The sequence below is a fragment of the Ceratosolen solmsi genome, unplaced genomic scaffold (genome assembly GCF_000503995.2).
Source record: "Ceratosolen solmsi marchali unplaced genomic scaffold, CerSol_1.0 scaffold1, whole genome shotgun sequence".
In the NCBI taxonomy this organism is placed as follows: domain Eukaryota; kingdom Metazoa; phylum Arthropoda; class Insecta; order Hymenoptera; family Agaonidae; genus Ceratosolen; species Ceratosolen solmsi.
Window position 1 is genome coordinate 2,521,766 of NW_011948415.1, and position 21,819 is coordinate 2,543,584.

Below are 21,819 nucleotides of genomic sequence, written 5' to 3' on the forward strand. Positions count from 1 at the left end.
TTCCTTTTTTAGCAGAGAGGGATTTCGTGCTCGCAGCGTCACGCGTAAATTTAACACGACGCGTTATCTCGATCGAAGGTTATTATATTTTAATATACGCAGAATATTGGAGAATGGCAAGATTTAAAAGTTGGGATGAAAGATTGCTTCATAAAACTTACACTTCAGCCCTCGGAAGATGGTGGGTTATAAATTTGTGCATGAAATATTATAATTACAAAATCGACGTGTACGGGGAAGAGGAGGTTTATTTTTCTTCCTGTTCTTCGTCTTCTTTTTCCCTTTTTTTGTTTGTTGTTGATTATTTTGTTATTTTTATCTCTCTCTCTCTCTCTCTCTCTCTCTCTCTCTCTCTCTGTATCTATCTTACTGCCTTATATATATATATATATATATATATATATATATATATATATATATATATATATATATAAATCTTATTGTATATCTTATCGGTAATTCAACGGTTGATATAAAGTATCAATGTAAAGTCCGTGAAACTGTTTATCGGTGGCATGAGTTACGATTCGCAATTTATTCATTAATTTCTGAAAAACAGCGAGGTAGCGTGGATGGACGAGAAAAATCACCAATCGTCAAGGTTCGACCAGCCGAGAAAAAAGGAGCAGAGCCAGATTTAGCCTGCGCCAATACGCCATGTCGTTCGCTTTGGAGGGACTAAAGTCGACTGGACGGCCACGAATGACTCAATCACTTTATTTTCCCGCGCATAGCCACTCGTGTATGTTCCTGTGGGAGGACAACTAAATACGCCGGGGCATTGCCGACGATAATAAGTGCATTGTACCGGAAGATCATCTTGAGGACATACGGAAATTTATTCGTGAACGCCGATGAATTCGCTGATTTGGTCCGCGAGAAGGTGTGGTACCATCGTTGCACAAGAAAATATGCAACGCAGTGTGGCTCCTCTGTCTCGCTCTTCCACTCAATTTCCGCGCGCCTTCCTCTGCCCCACGCGGCTTTACTCTTGGTAGAGGCTCTTTATCTCGGCTCTGCGTGGGCAAACTCAAACTTACTGGCAGATGATCACTCGTATCAAGTTATCAAGTTTTGATGTCTCAAGATGAGAACAAAATTTCGCGGACGCGTAAACGCGTGCGCCGCCGTCTGTCGGAGACGCTGTAATAGCCGGGGCAAAGTTCGCGATGAAGATATTTGTCGGGCGAAAGCCAACCCCGTTTGATTGCGAGATGCGCGCGTGGCCTCGCTTTTCGCTTGGACGTGGCCGTGGGGGGGGGGGGTTGCCCCGGGACAACGAAACGTCCCTCGTCCCCTTCGACGCCGCGTAGCGATGCTGGCATGCCGATTGGGCGAATCCCAACCGGCCTCGGCCCCATCCCCCGCCACGTACGCGACAAATACAGGGCATTTATTTCCGGATGGGGCCACTCGACCTCGGAGTGGCTCATTTCGCCTACATCGCGGATTACCAATCCCTCTTCTGTTTTTATACAAATGGAAGGCGGGGGCTCGTTTCCGGCGCTCGGTACTCTTCCTTCATAAATCGCAGGCGCGAGTCCTCTTCGATATTATTTCTTCGGCTCACGTTGACAGGGGATATATTATTTTTCAAGACTAAAGGATAATTTGAATTTATCGATGCGAGTTCTTCGACATCCGATTGCATGTATTAATATCACTACTATGCATGTAAATCATTTTAAAAACGGCATTAATCTTTATTCGTTTTTGTATAAGATAAAATTATTATTATGAAATGCGCGTCATTATTTATAAGATGCACAATAAGCTAACACGTTATTCAGTTGGGAAGGAATTTAATTATACAGCGATAAATTTGAATACGGAAGCTTGTGCTCGAAACTCTGCAGGTTTAAATGCTCCTTTGTAGTCGTGCGATTAAGTCATAATTCATCTATAAACATTCACATTTTTCAACTCGGTTAAATAAACTAAAATGTATGGGGAAGAGCTTTCTTACGAGCAACACAGGATGCGCGTTTGTTTGTAATATCGAGGCAGTCCGCTCAAAGCATTCCCTCTCCCTCGCACGCTCAAAATTTCACGTTTTTTTATTGCCGCGGTCGAGATCTACGAGCTGCGCAGTGATTCTTACGCGACCGATGTAAGAAGCGATTGCGCCGCGGTTGCGCTAATCCCACGGGTGCTGGGCTGGTGGACACGGCTGGGTCGGGGGCGCCGGGGGAAAGGGGTCGACGAGTCCCAAGTAAAAATTGCTGAAAAATCTTGCCCAACTCTTGGGCTGAGAGTGAAACGTAGTTAAAAGTCGGGCCAATTTTAGCCAGTCTAATGCAATGATACTTAGGCCCCTTTCCCACGACGCGCGAAAGCGACGCTAGTCGTGACTGCGATGCCCTTCTTTCGATCTCTGGGCCCGAAAAGGAAAGAAAGAAAAAAAAAAGGAATAAAAAAAATGGAGTCACCGACTGCCGCGAGAAAATTGCGAATCCACGGACTCACCTTGCTCCGTGCAGCATCCGAGAAGCGTGACGACGTTCGGGTGGCTGCCGACTCGCTGCATAATCTCCAATTCCCTCACGAGGTCCTCCTTTTCTCTGTCCGAGGCGCCCTCTTTCACCGTTTTCACGGCCACGAGCCGCGTCGTGCCCTGGTGACCAGTCAAGTCATCCGCTTCCGCTTTCCAGACCTGGCGAAATGAAACCGAAAGTGCATCGTGAGCCGCGCGGAAAGCCAGAATTTTGAGCATTGGGACCGAAGCCGCCGGACTTTTATCGTCTCGCACGCTGGCCCAAGTTACATGTATCCCTTTAAGCCGAGTCAGGCTTTAGTCAGGGATTTAGTCGTTTGAAATAAGCGCGTTTGCCCTAATAATCGCGGCCCGTGTTCTATTATTCTATTTACGTGATGCTGATATAAGATTTTCAAGATATGCGAACATTGTACATTCTATTATACAAGATTCTCTTCCCGTTGCAGCGCTAATCTCCGTAAGATTGGAAGTTTCGTTCAATGCTGGGCATGCTTTCCATACTTATTATAATTTCAGAAATTTATAATCAATCGGTGGTCCAGATACGATTCTTAATCAAATTTAAGCCTTTGTAATTATAATGTACCGTGTTGCGCTCAAAAAGCTATTTATAATTTTTAAGCGATGAATGAATTTTATTCTGACAGTCGTATTCAACTCATTCAGTCGACTCATTATGTGTAAAATGTATTTAATAAGAGCGCGATTCTAGGTAATCTCGTGGATATAAATTTTCAAGAAGATCGAGTGTCGTTTATTATTGTACGCAGCTACGAATAGAGTGTATGTAAGGGGGAATTGTTAAAGAAACTTTTCACGCACAATTTTTACGCGTGTGTTTTGTAGAATAAAACAAAAAATGAGTTACGGTCACTCGAGTTTATCAATCATTTATATTATTATGGTTTCATTCTATTATATATGTTCCACTTCATTGATACAAAACGATTTTCTTTAAGAATTATCCGAGACATAGGCTTTACACAAAAGTGACCATATAGGCAGTCTTGGGCGCTTACATTCTTTAAGATTTATTATTCATTTTGAAATAATACATAAAACAATTTGAATACTTAATGCGTGACTCTACGGGCGATAATATGGGGGATCTCCGATTTGTTAGCATAAGACGTTCTATTGTAAATGATTAGCAACACTTGTATCGTTTGCGAGCTCACCTGACCAAAATTCCCTTCGCCAAGGACAGTCTGAAGCCTCAGTTTATCTCTCGAGAACTCCCAGCGTGATTCTTGCGACGAGGGTGGAGGTGGCTTTTCTGCCTCATGACACTGTAATTAACGAACGCGTCATGTCATTATTTTTTCATATTTTTCTTCTCTTTTGGCCAACGCAGTGAGACAAAAATAAATAAAAAAAAGGATTAGTAAACACAATAAGTGGATAAAAATCAGAGGCATCATGTGCTCATGTTGAATGTGTAAATGCAGCGTTAATTTGTGCTGAACAATTGATCAACGGATTTATGTGCCTTTTTATCGTTTTTTCTTTTATTTTCTGTTTTTTTTTTTTTTCGTTTTTGTTTTTGTTTGTTTTGTTTGGTTGTTACGTGAGTGAAGAGTCTCGGTAATTCGTCATGTCTTGTAGCTGTTATTAAATAAAGTAATGATTCACGGATGATTAAATAATTAATAATTAAAATTTTAGTTAATTGCATTTTGATATAATATAGAAGAAATAGAGTGTATTTATTATGTATACGTGCTTTAGTAAAACTAATGAGAGATTAGCTAATGTATGTGTTATATTGAAGTTAAAATTATAATGGAAAATCATGCTTATTATCCAAAAAATGGATGAAATGTATTGTTACTACAGGTATTATGGATTGAATAAGATTTCATTGCAATATGTTTGTATTATACTCAGTCGTGTTACTATGGATACCTGTTTGACAGCAACTATTTCTATATATTTATCTCTTTTTAAATGTATATTATTTCAAATTTATTTTCTCGTTAGGTGACTTTTGCATTTTCATAACGTCATTAAGAAGTTATAATTTATAAGTGTGAATTCCTGAATCAATAAAATACAGGCAAAGTAAACAACACCGAGAATATGCAAGGTTACATAAAATTTTAATTATTAAAACCGTAACGTAAATACGTATTGAATGGTAAGATCGTACATCTTTTCGAGCTCACATTGTCAAAATTATAAATTTAAATTTAATCGTATGCTTGAAACTCTAAAACCTGAGATCATTAAAAACTGTATGCACTGGAACAGTAAATAAATCGATTTTTCTTATATAGAAAAAAAAAAGTATCATGCAACACAACACCTTCGCGCTCATTTAGCCGCGGGCTATGTCAAAGCAATAGCATTTCAATTTCATATTAATTAAATTCTTTCTACAAAATTAATGAGGCTAAGTAGAGTTGCTAATATAGATCTCAAAAATCAGTACTTGTCTGAGCCAAATGTGTGTCTCATAATGACAGGACTGGAGTTACTTACAAGTACCAATATAATGAGATAACGTTATAACCGGTAGATCGTTGATTTTCATTAATTGATTTTAGCGACAAACATAATACTTTACGTACTTAGACTAAAGGATCCACTACGTTAATTAAAGCGAAAATAACGACATTTGCGTCAGTCAATTATCTCGAAAGCATAGTCAATATATAACCGATAGCTTAGTGGGTGCATGCTTCTGGAAAATCTTCTCGAGAACTTACGAGATGTTGTATCCTCGGTAGCTTCGTGATAGTCTTCTCTATAGACATTTTGAAGTCTCCTGTTTCAAGGTTGAGCGCATCCTTCCTGCAGCTTATCTCGGACGACGTATCTGACTCCTCCAGCACCTACGTAATATTTCAATAACGCGCATATTTAAGTCACAAAGTCAAGAATGAGATAAAATGAAAGGCGAAAAGTCGGCTCATGCGCGTCATCGTCTCATAATGTTCGTTTTTCACATTGTTACTTTTACGCTGCAAGTATGCATTCATAAATATATATATATATATATATATACGGATCTTGACGTTCATATTTTCTGTTTGCATTTCTTTTGTAATATTTTTAAGCTTGTAAGAAGATACGACTGCCTTTCCATGCACCACATTACATTTAGAGTTAAGCTTAACGCTTCACTATACAACTACCATATTTCCTTTTACCTTTTTTTCTTCTTCTTTTAAATACGATCATATTACAAAAATACTTCTAATAAAACAAAGGATTATAAAATGACATTGTAAGGTTTTAATTTTTCCGTGGAGTCCGTTTATGTTTTAGTAATACATTAATAATAAACGTTTAACAAGCTTATATTCCTATTTCAAGTTTATGTTTTTTATTATTTTTTATTTTATTTATTTATTATTATTATTATTATTTTTGTTTTTAACACGACCAACCGCAGAACAAAACAATGTAATATGATGTTATTTTAAATTTTTAAATGTTATTTTAAATTGACCATTAAATCGTGAATAATTATTTCATAAAATGTAAAATTCTTATCGAATGCTTCACGATACTGCGAATACTCAAAATAATAGGCCTTAATGATATCATTTCACGGCTAAGTTGAATATATAAGACCAAAATGTTTTCCATAACTTTGTACTTTTACCAAGTATGATAATAAGTTAAAATTATAAAAATGAACATTGTTACCATTTACAGCGAGTCATTACATATATAGGCAATATTCGCGTAAACTCGATTATTCATAATCGCATAATTGGAGATTTATCGTTACGTTGGTTCGCAAGCGAATGGTTAAATATCGAAACGCGTCATTCCACAAACTGCTGATGTATAATTGGTTATGCGAGCAAGTTTTTTTTACGTGGCGTCATCGGTCTTACGGAATATTTAATCGAGCTTCAATATAAACATCCGAACACGTATGCAGGAAAAAATTATATCACACGTAGCATTCCGTTGTTTTCATATACCTGTATAAGTCGCTTAATCGGCAATTGTTACGGTTGCCTGTAGTTCTTGTTTACGTACAGGGAAAATCAATTTTTTTTTTTTTTGTTATGCTGGCTTAATGTTTTCTTCTTTAATTGCGCAATTTTTTGTCTAAACAATATTTTCATAATATTGAACAAAGTCCATTAAATTATACGCATACTCATTAGTATTTATGTACAACCAAATAGTAAACACGCGATGAAATAACAAAGTTATCTATCTATTAAAAATACATAAAGCACTTTTATTAAAAACGTTTTATGCGTTTATTGAGCACAATTACTTTGAAGGAATAGTAGGAATAATAGTCATAATCGGCAATGGATTGTGTTATACTGAATGAATTTCTTGCAGAAAAAGGTAGTACGTATCGTAAAACAAAAAATTGTGCTTTTAGTCAAATTTTATAAACATTCTAATAAAAAGATATGGATTAAAAATAAAATTTTCTGTATCGAGTGTATCGACATCATTACAGATTGAATGGATAAAGGTAAGTATACGTGTTACGAGAAATCAAAATCATATTAAATCATATTATCTACATTTAGCTACGTGATAATTAGCTATTAATTTATTTAATTATTTCGCCAAAATAATTAAATACTTGACACATGGCTTTTAGATTATTAATGAGTCGAAATCGATAATAAAAAAAGACATAATCATCATATGACTAATGTCGTGAGTGCCCGTCACTCGAGTAAAAATGATGCGCGTCGAGCTGTCAGGTGGCAATCGGTCGGCTTTGCCTTTCTGCGATTATACGAAAGTAATTTGAGTCGTCGAAAACGCTATAGCGATGAAAAATTAAAAGAATCCAAGAGGGAACAAAAAAGAAATTGCGTGAAATAACGACGGCGAGGAACATGCGCGCGCATATATTTAGTTCGTAATGTAATGTGTTTGATGAACGGAACGAAATAATGACAATAGAGCGACACGTGTAATATTCGCTTGTGACTGATTGATGGCGAGTTTGTTCGAGCATGTTGTCGAGGTACGATAGGCGGCCAAAACCGCAAGTAAGTTATCGCGCAATCGCATCCTTCGTTATATTATATCCGAATTGGCATTTGCATTTTGGGGTGCTGAACGGAGACCTGCGCTTAAAAATATCGGACTTTCGTTAAAAAGCAATGGAGCGGTGGAGTAGGAATAAAGTCAAAGCAAGAAAAATCCATGTAATCCCCGATAAATTAGGATTCGATGTGAAAGGTAGAGAAATGCAGAGATATTGTCACGATAGCGAACAATAGCTATAAAATAAAAAAAAGTGTAAATGTCGAGAAATAAATGTTTTTGCAAATGCTTGTTTCTAGTCTGTAAACAAACTATTGTGCTGCGCTGATTGTCGTGCGATATATTATGTTCGTATGATATAGCTTATTAAACAATAATATCCGTAATCATGTAAGAAACTAGCTTGAATTATGAGCTTCTTGTAAGGCAGATAAATAAATAAATAACATGAAATACAATATCATCTGATATTGAATGAGATTTAGTTAAAAGCAGTCGAAATAAATCGTTTACAAAAATATGCGGTAAAATAAGACAAGAAAAGTGGAGTATCTAAAAATTTACATAATTATGAGATAAAAAGCCCGTTTAACTGTCGCCAATACGCATTATAATTATTATAACAGTAATAAAAGCAAGTAGATCAAGATTACAAGGACGGGTTATGTAGTTATAATCGAAAATACTCGACTATGAGATTCAATTTGGTTTTGAATTAAATGAGAATAATAAATCTTTAAATGTATTGAGAAAATAATGAAAATAATGTGAAGGCGATGTGAATTTAAGTTTGTGGCTTAAAAACCCACTTTGACTTAGTTTAAAGAAATTATAAAATTATATTTACATTTAATGGGCGTAGTGTCGAACGGGAATATCTAATAAGCTGATAAAATTTATTTGCGAAAAGAAATATTACTACTGCAATTGCAATTTGTATAATTTAAATTAAAAAATTTTCAGCATTATTGTAAAGAAGAAAATATTAATATTACATTTTACTAAAGTAACAAAGGCTTGGAATATAAAATAAGGTGAAACAAATCTTAGATCATTATCTATGTAGATTTAATTCAATAACTGATCAAGCATCGCTAGCAAAGCATTAACTGTACTTTGAAAAGCTAATTTACTTTAAAGCAATCATCCTTAGCCGAGGATTTATTATTTAAAGAATATTGGCGATTTTTACTTGTGTAAAATCCATATTTCCATGCTGAATAGAATATAAATCCCATTAAAAAAAAAATAGCTCTTTTCACATAATTATCGAATCTTGTAAATATCAAACGCTGCTAATTTGCTTATAATCTACTTTGATAAAAATACTTTCAGATTTATAAAATAGTTCAAGCGTAAAGCCTAAAAGTTTTCGTTCAACATCAGTAGTTTAAGATTATCGATATCTCCAATTTAAATTCAACCGCAACCCCATAATCATACGGATTGTTAAACGCATCTTCCTTTCACTTGCGATTTCTGCATCGGTTTAGTAAAAAATACACCCAAAGAGAATCGCGCGAGCGAGCGAGCGTGCGCGCGCGCGCGCGCGAGAGAGAGAGAGAGAGAGAGAGAGAGATCGAGGGAACAAGGCTATTGAAGATAGAAAAGAAAACAAAAATGAAAGAAAGCAGCGGCGGGAGAGAATTTCGAGAATGAGCTCTCGGTTCTCCTTCTCTCTCGACTTCTTTTTTCAAGTGCAGAACGAAATGCGCGATCGTAAAATCGGCGAAGGCATAAATTAGACGTCGCAAACCGACCGCGACGTGGCCACACGAATATAAAAGGTGAATGGCAGTACGAAAGGGGCGCGAGAAAAAAGCCCTTCTAGTCGTATGTATGCAAGTATAAAAATGTCTGGGGGCCGAAGTTTAGCGAAGCCACCCCACATTTAGGCGAGTTAAACCAACGTACGCTGAGGTAATTCCTACGAGCTCCCTACTTCCCTATGTGTTTTCGCCCTAACGCTTATAACTGAGGGATGCGAATAATAATCATACAATTATTATGATATGCATGTAAATCATAATCTCGACTTAAATGCACTGCGTACTTGAATGTTTAACTGATTAAGTGGTAGAACACTAATATTATGACTTTCAAAAGATTTAACAATTATGAAATAGCATATATCATATAAACTGTGATTAATCAAAAGAGCTATTATTGCTAAAATTACTGAAATTTATTCGAAATTATGGTATTTTACATACAATGATGTAATAAGATCTCTTTCTATAATGCAGTATTAAGTAAAATGTAAAATTTAATTTTTATTTGATTCTTCATTTAAACATTTATTTCCTTCTCACTTTTTTCTTAAGTTAGAAAATTAATAATTAAAAAGTAGTTAATTATATTATATCGAGAATTATTAGATTAATGTCGCGATTCCATAAAACAGATGTTGTCGATATCAGTATTTAGTATAATCTAATGGTTAAATAATGAATTTATTATTACTTATCAAGCAAATGCTACTTTAAATCGTTGCTCTTATGTTCTATGATGATGATGATCATGATGATGATGATGATGATGATGATGATTATCATTATTATTACTATTATTATTGTCATTATTATTATCATTATCTTTGTTTGTTGTGTATTATCATTATCATGTCATTATAATTATGATTATTATAATATAATAATATATCGATATTACATTGTTATATATCATATTGTTAATGCATCATTTCAATATAAAATGTCTAAATACACGATGCGAATAATGACTCGAATTCGTTTACACGACTCTTACATAATCCTTTTAACATCTCTGTCAGATAATTGCAACAATAACTTAAAAAAATTAAAAATTGCGTTAATAATTTTTAAGCTAACGCGCCTTTTTTTCTTTTTTTTTTTTACGATGCTACTTAACTTTAAATACACCGTTTCTGCCCCTCCACATTGCGAGTCTACTCCAATTAACACCTGCTCCTCTCTCACAATCAACTTATACGTAACTCGGCCAACACGAGGTTGCCAACATTATAGTCTCTGCTGGACTTAATTCAACATATTATAAAGATTAAAAAAAATAAAAATAAAAATAAAAATAAAAATAAAAAATAAATAAATAAATTAAATAAAAAAACACGTACTTGTAAAGCTGCTGCTGATGAGAATAGCTTTTCTCATTCTAAAGTTAAGTGATAAAAGAAAAAAAGAGAGAGTTACACAGCATCGCGATGTGTGCCTGAATGGAAAAGAAACGACGTAATTTTTTCTACCTACGGCGGTGATGATTCATCGAGCCTCGAATTCACGAAGGGACACGTCGCGTTGCTCCTTACCGCAGCTGGATACTTATGCATAAAATGAAGAGCGGAAATAAAAGTAAACGCAAGCAGCTCGAAATCATGGTATACATTGCTTTAATTAGATTTCACTCTTTCTCGCGGTCATTGGCGTTACAATTGTCGCGCTTGCAAGATAACGCTGTAAATGGGGAAAGGTCGATCGGCCACGATCGATTATTTGAGGAGATTAGTGGCGCACATAACTGGATGTGTAACTTCACTCAGGCCAGTAGGCCAAATGAATATTTGCCAATTTGCTAATCTACAACATTGTCAATTTTATATTCCCCGAGTAAGAATGATTTAAAAAATAGAGTTTTTGAAAATAATCGTTTGAAAAATCAAAAATCGCATTCTTATTCTACTTTCGTCGTATTTTAGCTAGTTTGTTCGCATTATTTCTTGGAAATTTCATTCGTCGAAGAGAAATCAACAAAAACAACACGGTGGCTAATCGTATGTGTCTTGATTCAAAAATAGATAATTCTGAGATCTTTTATGATATTTATGGTTAAAGCAGGATTTATAGTCAGAATGCCCTTTACCCTTAACATTCTATTCACTGCCAATCGTTATAAATAATAAGTCTTCTATTGGGTAGTTGCAAGCATAATTATCCAATATTAATAATAATACCAATAATGATAATGATGATGATGATGATGATGATGACGACGATGACGACGACAACGACGACGATGATGATAATAATAATAACAACAATAATAACAACAAAGTCAATAACAACATCTATAATAATAGTAATAGTAATAATAATAATAATAATAATAATAATAATAATTATTATTATTATTATTATTATTATTATAGAGACTGCGTTTATTAAAAGTTTGTAAAATAAACGTTTTTGAAAGCGGTACTTCTAAAGCAACTGATTAATAAATAAATAAAAGTGTCCCTATATATAAATAGACATATAAATAATCGAAGAAATTAATTTTTAAACAAATTCAATTAAAATCAGCCTTTTCATACATTTTATTTATAACATTTATATTATAAATTTCAAAAAATTCAAATGTACGAAGCTCACTTCCTTAAGTAAATATATTTTAGTGTAATGAAATAAAAGCACGTAAACAATCACACATTCAAGTGTCAATCCAACCAAAAGCCAAATAAAGTGCTACAAAAAAATTCAGCATTCACAGTATTTTAATGAATACTTTGAATGTAGAAAGAAAATGTCTAGCGAGGTGAATGTAACAGTAAATTAACACATAAAGCTGGATGAATAAACACTGGCATGAAATTTTTATATTTTAAAGAAAAATGATGTATATATAATTTGTTAACACGTTTCTATATATGTAAATTTGTGTGCATCTATGTATATATAGTTGTTTTTTTTTTCTTAATCGTAAGAAAATAAAAGAATTGGACGAAGAGTGCGAATAATATGAAAAATTGAAATGACTGAAAAGTTTTAAGCTGATAATGAAATTTTGAGTACAATAGTAATACCAAAATTGTACAAGCACGTGAATAAAGTTTTAATTAAAAAAAAATAAAAAATAAAAAAAAAAAAATAAAAAAATCCTAACTTATGTAAGATAACGAATAATTGTCAAGTAAAAGAATACAGACAATTTGCTGGTAATAATATCGACGAGAACAGTAATGTCTCGTCTTGGTAATTTTAATCGAAATTAACGTTGAAAATGAAAACAAAAATCATCGATTGAAATCGTACGTTAGCAGTCGTTTGTAAAGTTATTTATAAATTTGAGCGCAAAAAGTTTTCGACTCTAATTCCCATCAGTTGCTTTTCATTCGGCTCGACTCGCCTCTCGCGGCTGCCGAACCGACCAACTGTTTTTATCCATCCAACACCGGACACAGATAAATCGAGAGCGCACTTACCTTACGATTTCTAAGTATCAGTCTTCTCAAGATCAGTCCAACGCCAACGGCAATTGGAAAGACGACGAGGGTCGCGAGGATGTAGCTGACGACGGCCACCGTCTCCTGACTCGCCAGGGCGTCGCCGTCGTGCCTCCGCGATATCACTTCACTAATGTTCACGATGGGTTCGCGGGGCGCCATGGTCACGAAGACCGGCGGTTCTAAGAACGTCCTGTTGCTCTTGGCACCGACGCCACCACTGCCGTCGCCGTTGTTTCCCAGCTCGACCGGGTAATATCCTGACTCGCCGGCAGACTCGGCTCGGTGTGGCTTGGCCGAGCCAGTCCCGTTTCTACTCCCCGAGTTTCTCGCGAACGGGGACGACGTCGACCTCCTGGGCCCGTGTGCCGGGATGCCGGCGGTACTGGGACTCGCGCTCGCCGTCGTCGCCATGGTCGCTGTGGTCGCTATGGTCGCCGTCTCAGCCTCCCCCCTCGTAGTCGTCGTCGTCGTCGTCATCGTCGTCGTTATCGTCGTCGCCATCGTTGTCGTCGCTGATGGCATCATCGGCTCGGCCTCGCTCCCATTGAACATGCTCGAGGTGTTGTAAAGCTGCATTATCGGTAGCACGTCGTCCTTGGCCTTGTCCCCGTCGAGGTTCCTCGGGCGCACCTCCGGCGAGCGCCCCGGCGGCGACTCGGTACCCACGGACTCCGGCTTGATCGTGCTCCCCGACCTGTACATCTTTTGGACCTCCGAGGGCTCGAGCATCCTCGGGGGCTCCTCCATGACCCGTGCCGCCTTCTCCCGACGTCTACTCGTCGGGGACCTCCGCTGTCCCTTGCCGCTGACGGACGACCGTGCGTCCGTCCACCTGATGGTGAAGCCCGACTGTTGCTGTTGCTGTTGTTGTTGATGGTGCTGCTGCTGCTGCTGCTGCTGTTGTTGTTGTTGTTGTTGTCGTTGTGGCTGCTGTTGCTGCTGTAGTTGTTGCTGTTGCTGCTGCTGTTGCTGCTGCTGTGGCTGCTGATGCGGCTGGGATTGCTGCTGTGATTGCTGCTGTCGTTGTTGCTGTTGCTGCTGCTGTTGCTGCTGCTGTTGCTGCTGCTGTGGCTGCTGATGCGGCTGTGATTGCTGCTGTGATTGCTGCTGTCGTTGATGCTGCTGGCGCTGTTGGTGCTGGTGGGGCGCTACCGTTGTCGGTTTGGCTCGGACGCTGAGTGGAGCGGCGACTCGCTCGACGGTCGCGCCGGCACTGAGCCGAGGAGCGCCCGTCGAGGAGGACGAGCTCCACGGGCCGCCGGTCTCCCCGACGTACGAGTTGCGCAACTCGAGTCGATGCTGCTGCTGCTCCCGCTGCTGCTCCTCGCTCACGTGCCGTTGCTGCTCTTGCTGTTGTTGTTGCTGTTGCTGTTGCTGTTGCTGTTGCTGTTGCTGTTGCTGTTGCTGTTGCTGTTGCTGTTGCTGTTGCTGTTGCTGTTGCTGTTGCTGTTGCTGTTGCTGTTGCTGTTGCTGTTGCTGTTGCTGTTGCTGTTGCTGTTGCTGTTGCTGTTGCTGTTGCTGTTGCTGTTGCTGTTGCTGTTGCTGTTGCTGTTGCTGTTGCTGTTGCTGTTGCTGTTGCTGTTGCTGTTGCTGTTGCTGTTGCTGTTGCTGTTGCTGTTGCTGTTGCTGTTGCTGTTGCTGTTGCTGTTGCTGTTGCTGTTGCTGTTGCTGTTGCTGTTGCTGTTGCTGTTGCTGTTGCTGTTGCTGTTGCTGTTGCTGTTGCTGTTGCTGTTGCTGTTGCTGTTGCTGTTGCTGTTGCTGTTGCTGTTGCTGTTGCTGTTGCTGTTGCTGTTGCTGTTGCTGTTGCTGTTGCTGTTGCTGTTGCTGCTGCTGATGCTGCTGCTGCTGCGGCACGCGTTATAGATACGAGACGATTTTTAGTCGGGATACGAGAATGTGGTAGAGGGGTGGTGAAGGAGAAGGAGAAGGAGGAAGAGGAGGAGGCTTTTTAGTCCAATACTCCATGCATATTCCTGAGTGCACAATGACATATCGGGGAGCCACATGTCGCAGACCTTTCCACATATCGTATTCCCCAAGCCGGAAATGATCTCTCGATTTCGAGCGCTTTTTTTTTGCATGTTCAATCGAGCTTAAAGAACATTCTTTCAATTGAAAAGAATGGAGCTCGATGATAATGAGCGCGTGTAGAACAAAAGCAAAACTCGAATTGCCTGCTCAACGTTCTGATTGTTGTTTTAACGTATATAGTAACTAACATTTTTTTGCTACTTATTACAGTAATTATGTCAATAATCTTGGAGGTTCGATGATTTCTTTTACACTTTAGAGCAACAACTATGTAATTTGTATAATTCGATACTACTGTCATTTAAGAGTGATGAATATAATTATCTTGAGACTTTGCTCATCTGCAATCTAGATTATTCAATGACTTGGCGAGTTCAATTTAAATAAATTTAAATAATTAATCTTAAAGCACGTACGTTTGTATAAAATTTACTAAATTGTTTTTTTGAAGACTTTACTCGCGCTTAATCGTTCAAATAAATTTTTATCGAATATTTTTCTTGGCACGCGAAAGCAATAATCGCCACTCATATCCCTTAATTGATCTTTTAAAAATTGTGGAGGTTATAAGTTTAGTGGATATAAAATAAAAAAAGAAAAAAGAAAGAGAGAAAAAGTGCGTATAAAGTTGTTGCGGTAAAGTCAATTTGAAAATTCGTTCGTTTAAAATGACTGTTCAATAATTGGAGTCAACGATCGATTTAGGAATATCTATTATTCGAAAAAAAAAAGATAAATAATTTAACTTAACATACCTCGGTAGATTCTGGCGTTACCTCTTCCGTTGTTGCTGCTTCTGTAGTTGTTGTCGACGATCTCCTCGACGTCGTCATCGTTGTTACTTTCATCAACGGTATTGACGGCGTAGTCGTAGTCGTACTAGTAGTTGTTGTAGTAGTAGTAGTATTAGTAGTAGTAGTAGTAGTAGTAGTAGTAGTAGACGTAGTCGCCGGGGTCATCGGCGTTGTCGTTGTCGTTATCGCGGACGTTGCTGCCATTGCCGGTGTTGTTATCATCGACGACGTCGTTATCAATGCCATTGAATTAGCCTGCGTAGTATTCCTTCTATTCCCCACAAAGTACATTAAAGTATCGGCCATTGTGCTTATTGGTCTTATGGGTGCCTCGGTAACGATTATGCGTAGACCAAGAGAAGTTTCGGTGCCCTGGTTCTTTTGGGCCTCGGTGCCATTGATGCTGTTACGACGAGCCTCCGTTATCTTGTCAGGGCATACCGGCCTCGTCGTCTGCTCTCGCAAACTTGTTTTTCGTATCTTCGTGGACGCTGTCATACGTAGATTGTCAACGCTGTTCATATCGTCATCGAGCATATCCTCAAGGCCGGCTAGAAGAAGCTTTTTTGATGCTGGACTCATCGATGAAGTGTCCTTGGCCATGCCTATATGGCGAAATTTAATTCGTAATTTTTTATTATCCAGACACTTGCACACTCTTTGTCTGTCTTGTTTTCCTACGCAAAGGACTTGATGAGGGTGGGAAGGGAGAGGGGGATAGTTATTTTATTATTTTCAGACTCAATGGGGATTAATTTTGAAAATAATTAATTGAATAGACGTTTCGTTGGGCTTGAAAATGTCAATATGAAAATAAAATATACTTGCATGAGGGCTATAATTTAGTTTATGAAGTATTAGCTGGATGAATTTAATGAAGAATTTTAATTTAGCAGTTAAATAAGATAAATTAATAATTAAAAGATTATTAATAATGCATTCATTTATAAAATTTAATTTTAAATGACATAGTGCAGTAATAAATAAATATATATATATATATATATATTATTGATATACGTAGTTGAAACTGTATTTTTTCCGATCTACACATATAGCCAATATATAACTGTATATTTATATTGTATATAAATGGTATTATTTAGACTACATTCATAGAATAAATTATAACTGAACTTAAAATTGAACATGGTTTCTGTAATGGTAATATATATATATATATATATATATATATATATATATATAACAAAACATTTCTCTAAGATACGGAAAATGATATATTTCAATAATCACATAACGCAGTCACAATTAACTATTAATACTTACCGCCTCTCCTACATTTATAAATATTGAAACTGCTTCAACAATTAATGAACTCAATTTATTATCAGCTTCTCATACATAGGCGTATTGATTGTATATTTTTTTTATTTTTTTATATAATTACATCAACCAACTTAATTAACTGTTGATAAACATAATACATAGAATTAATAATTAGCAAGAATTTACATACACATTATCTATAATTTTACAAAGCCATATTTTTAATAACATAAGTATAGTGATGCTATTCCTTTAATGTATAAAACGTAATTAACGATAAAATCTAGTATTACCATTTTAAGATACTTAAGACATCTTCAATTTCATATATGGTAGACTTTTATTAGTCTACAATTCAGTAAGTGAAAAGAAATAATATATGCTCTGTCTTGAATTCAAAGACGACAGGGCTGTAATTTTTGTATTTATTTAATTAGTTATGTACAAGAAATAAATTGAAGAGGTTTGAGCAGGTTGTTGCTACTTTGTGTACACGTTTATTGAAATGATCATCTATTAAAATCGAGCATAATTGTCGTATCACTTTATGACTGTAGAACAATATCATATAATATAACGACTTGGATAACCAAATAAATCAATTGGCCTATTCGTCTTTGTTCTAAAATAAAAATGTTTACGAATCTTACAACAACCTGTGAGTTATAAAAGATTTTTTCGATTATTTATAGTATTGCTTACTGTATTGCAATTTAAAGAAAAAGAATGGTGCTCAACCTTTCATTTAAATTAATTTACAATTAATTGCTTATGCATATAATTAATTATACGGTGTTGATATTTAAATATAGTATACAGAAAACGTAATAAAAATTATTAAAGAACTTTTTTTCATAAATAAATAATACGAGATAATTTCTTGAAATTATATGAATAATGAATATATTTGTTCGCACTTAACCATTTCAATTTACATAATGTATAGAAAGAAAAATACATTACGATTTAAAAACATGTCTATTAAGCATTTTTGATAAATGTTGAATACGAAGTAAGCGTTAGTTTACTTGATAAAAAAAATAATTGGCTTTATATACTCACGTTAAATTAAATAAATAAAGTATGCCTCATAATTACATGCTGCTACAGTTAAGCGGGGTGAGATAAAAAAAAAAAAAAACAAAAAAAAAAAAGTAACGCTCACTACGTGTAATAAGTAAAAACGGGCACTTCATGTATATTAGTTAATTACCAAAAATTTACATTGATTTTAAAAAGTTTCATAAATAAAATATTTCTTTGCTCATTAGACAGGAGAACGATAAATTCGAGGGCATTGCGTCAAGCTGAATTTGAAAAGAATATTATCATATTAAAATTAATAAAAATTGTATTATGTCAAGTACTCGCAGTCAGCTTTGAATTTCGAAATATTATAGAATTTTTGCACTGATGTAGTTTGTTTAGATAGACATTGAGACGGAAAAGGATTTTAGATCAGATTAGTTGAAGTTATCTATTGAAATGAGCTTTATAAAAATATAAGAAAGTAGGTAAAATTCAATTCAAAATTATGCATATCTGAAATCAATGGGAAAATATACCTCAATGTAAAGGTGTCAAATATGTTAAAGATATTTTATTTTAATTTTATGTATGAATTTCAAGATATTTTAATAGTAATTTATGTGCTAATTGAATTAAAAAAAGAAGACGAAGAAGAGAGAGGGAGAAACACCCACAATTTTACGTTAATATTGCATTTTTTTTCCATTTTGCTTGCAATTCTCCGTCAAAATAATAAGTTAGAGTGTTGCAATATTGTTATACCTTCACTCATAAATAACACCTTTTTTTGCCTCGTATATTCTATTTACTTTAATTTTATTTACTTTAATTCACACGTTATTATGAAAAGTACAGCCAAGAGGAATTAACATTATCGGCATATAAGATATAGACACGAAAGATTTTCTCAAAACATTATCAGAGCATTAAAGCCCGCATCTTTTGCAGTTTAACGTAGAGAGTGGAGACACGTCTGTGTGAGTCGCAATCGGAAGGAGAAAGGAAAAATCATCCCGTGACAGCTTTTCAGAAATCGCGGAGACGGCGATCCATTATCGTCAAAGAAATCGTAGAAAGTCCGGCTGTACTCGGTCATAATACCCGTAAGTCAGCCCATCGAGCATCCGAAAAAAATAAATGAAAAGTGACGTCATCGCGAGCAGCGGCGCAGTCGAGAGTAAAAGCAGTAAAAGCACCGTTCGGGCACTTTCGAAAAAGGAAAAGCAGGAACGAGAGTGAGGAAGCGCGAATGATATGTATGTGGGTGCGCGTATGTATGCATGTGCTCGTGGGTGTGCGTGTGCATGGCTGTACGGATGTGCGCCCGTGTGGGTGCCAGGGGTGGGAGGCGTCGGTTGGGCCTACCGGTTCCTCGGAGCTTCTGGCCGAAATACAAAAACTGGGACATGTCCTCGATGGGGATGTTGCTCTCGACGGGCCTGAAGTGATTGTACAAGGAGGCGGGCATCGACACGATCTTCTTGACACGGTGCTCCATCGAGGCGTTGTTCCTGTACGGCTTCGATGAGATCGACATTGTGCCGCTGCGCCTTCCACCGTTACTACTACTACTAGTGCTAGGACAGAGTAGATGAGTTTGCGTTACATTCGTCTCGCGATCGTCTTGCAACAATCGTAATCGCTTTAGTTCGAATGAATTTAGCGCGGAAATAGGAATTACGAGGAGAAATACGCTATCTTTTCCTCTCCGGTTCACAACCTCCCCTTCCCCCGCTAACCCCTCCTTGCCCGACCCACTCCCTCCCCCCGATAACCTACCTTCTTTCCCACCGTCACAGCCATCAAACGATCCCCGTTTGTTCACTCTCTCTTTTGGATGAGAGGAGAATTTGATTGTAAAATTCTATTGGGCGTGGAAAAGATGGTTTTCATGCAGACATACATATATAGCTCGAGCTTTGAAGGAAATTGAATATTTTGTTTTTTACGCGGTTACTCCTTGCCATTGTTTGTAATTTATTTACATGAGAAAAATTGCATTATTCGAGTGTGAAAGGATGTCAAATTCACCTCAAAAGTAAGTACTTCACAAATGAAAATGCATTTATGTCATCATTACATGATATCGTCCATTGTTTTTCTCTCCGAATGTCATTATGATGGAAAAATCAATCGAAAGCATGAATTTATAATTGACAATAACTTCGAGTTGCCAATTGTATTTAAATATTTTTTGTCATGGAATTGTAATGAGACAATTATCACTTGGCACTTGCTCGAATACTCGACTGTCCGTAAGATTAAGCAAAGGTCATAATAATTGTAAATTTGTTTTTTTTGTTTTTTATCTTCATTTCTCTTAGAAGCAATGAGGTTGTGTAGTCAAAGGCTATCAACGGGACAAAAATATGTTTGTCATTTTGATCAATTTTAATTCATTTAACAAATATTATTGTATTAATTGCTATCAATACACAGCGCAATATTTGTTAACCGCGTTAATACATGTATAAACATATTAATAAAATAAGATATTTATTTATGAACGGTATCACTTTATTTAAAATGCAAAAATTAGTAGCGCTCTTTCTTTTGAAATCTTGTAATAAACTGCCTCGTCATAATTTATTGGGGATTTTTTTGTTGTTCCACTGGCTGATTAATTTCAGGCAAACAAATTTTTTTCCTCCCGAATTGAAAATGCACGAAGGCTTATAAAAATTTTCAAATAATAAATAAAATTTGCCGTCTCTAAAAATACGGCATATTTTGAAATATCGTAAGTCATAATAAGTTCGATCAATATAAGTAATAACGGAAAACTTGTTTAAATTCGAAACCGCTTTATAATTCAGAACTTATAGGCCGAAAGGCAGATAATATGTGAATGTCCGATTCCTTCGACTCATTGAATGAAGCTCGAAAGAAAATACACCCTTTCAAAAATAAGCAGCACTTTCGTCTCTTGATAAATTGCCAATGATCCTTGAAAAGAGCGCATCGTCGCATTTAAAGTCGCTTACTTGCACACCCATTGTACTCATGGCTAAGTGTGCGTACGCGTGGGTCACGTAAATGCGCAAAAGTCCGTTCATCGGTGGCAGGTAGTAGTGGGGCTATAGCCTATAGGCATTCGGCTCGCGGAAATTTACTTTGAAAAAGTTTCGCCGGCCTATCGTAAACTAGTTTTTCGATAATTCGAAACCGTGGCGGGACTTCTGGAGGCAGGCGTTCCCAAGAACCAGGAATTTATCAAGAGTCAGCAGCGTGCAGATCGCGTTGCAGTGTTTCCTTTGTTTACGGGCTTTGGGCGAAGGAAGAAAGAGGGAGCGGCGACGGCTAGTGTAGGGAGGGAGGGTGGCCGCACATGTGGACGGTATTTTGCGTGGATGCTCGCCGATTCCGAAAATATTATAGAATCGACAATGAAAGCGTAGCTTTCGTAATCCCGTGGCCGCGCTCGGTACCCGTAGCCAGCATCGCCCATTCGAAATAATAATCCGAGTGCTCGCGGAGTGATCGTGGATTTGTCCGGGACGGCGAAAATTGATTTATCGCCGCACTCGGCCATTAACCACGCAGTCCCACGTAAATCTTATTTTGCGGCCGCGCACGATCGTCCGCGGGCTTTAGACGCGCGTGCGTGACTAGGCCACGGGCGATTATTAGACCCTTCGGGGCAACTTACGCCGTGGTGGCCAAGCCGAGGGTCTCGATGACGATGTCCTGCGTGTCGTTGATCGAGTGCTGCTCGGGCACGGTGACGTAGAGGCCGTTTTGTGATTCCTGCATTTCTAGGAGGTCGCTCGAGCCTGTCTCCCTCGGCTGGTGCGACTTCCTGCGACTCGAGCTGCCGCGGGCAACCGCGTCCGAGGTGACGGAGACGGCGGTGCGCCGACGCAGGGCCTGCTTGCGCCTACGGGACGCCAAGATGTTGCGGAGGGCCTGTTCGCGCCTCGCTTTGGCGACGGGCGACTCCGTCTGCAGGGACATCCGGGCCTCGCGCTCGTCCAACTCCC

General features: G+C 37.4%; 2 protein-coding genes across 2 annotated transcripts in view; both read right to left on the bottom strand.

Moving 5' to 3' along the window:
• Positions 1-13,445, bottom strand: part of LOC105369063 (Tie-like receptor tyrosine kinase) — a 31,060-nt gene extending 17,615 nt beyond the window's left edge. The window contains exons 1-4 of the mRNA XM_011508304.1: positions 12,675-13,445; positions 5,206-5,331; positions 3,676-3,786; positions 2,467-2,653 (exon numbers count right to left, since the gene is read on the bottom strand). Of these exons, the coding sequence (XP_011506606.1) occupies positions 2,467-2,653; positions 3,676-3,786; positions 5,206-5,331; positions 12,675-13,445 (1,195 nt within the window). The remainder of the gene's footprint in view (positions 1-2,466; positions 2,654-3,675; positions 3,787-5,205; positions 5,332-12,674) is intronic.
• A 2,025-nt stretch (positions 13,446-15,470) lies between these two features.
• LOC105369064 (uncharacterized) lies at positions 15,471-21,813 on the bottom strand. Its single transcript, XM_011508305.1, has 4 exons — positions 21,489-21,813; positions 19,205-19,416; positions 15,680-16,128; positions 15,471-15,608 (listed from the first exon to the last, which is right to left on the bottom strand). Exons 1-4 carry the CDS (start codon positions 21,791-21,793, stop codon positions 15,471-15,473), a joined length of 1,104 nt encoding a protein of 367 aa, XP_011506607.1. The 5' UTR covers positions 21,794-21,813.
• Between the last annotated feature and the right edge of the window lie 6 nt (positions 21,814-21,819).

What these genes read in the sequence shown, in the direction of transcription:
- LOC105369064 (XM_011508305.1), bottom strand. Translation starts at nt 21,793, where the DNA reads ATGTCCCTGCAGACGGAGTCGCCCGTCGCCAAAGCGAGGCGCGAACAG. An exon ending in CTCGGCTTGGCCACCACGGC is followed by an intron (nt 19,417 to 21,488) that starts GTAAGTTGCCCC and finishes ACTCTGTCCTAG; the next exon opens with CACTAGTAGTAGTAGTAACG. An exon ending in CGACAACGCCGATGACCCCG is followed by an intron (nt 15,609 to 15,679) that starts GCGACTACGTCT and finishes AACAACTACTAG; the next exon opens with TACGACTACGACTACGCCGT.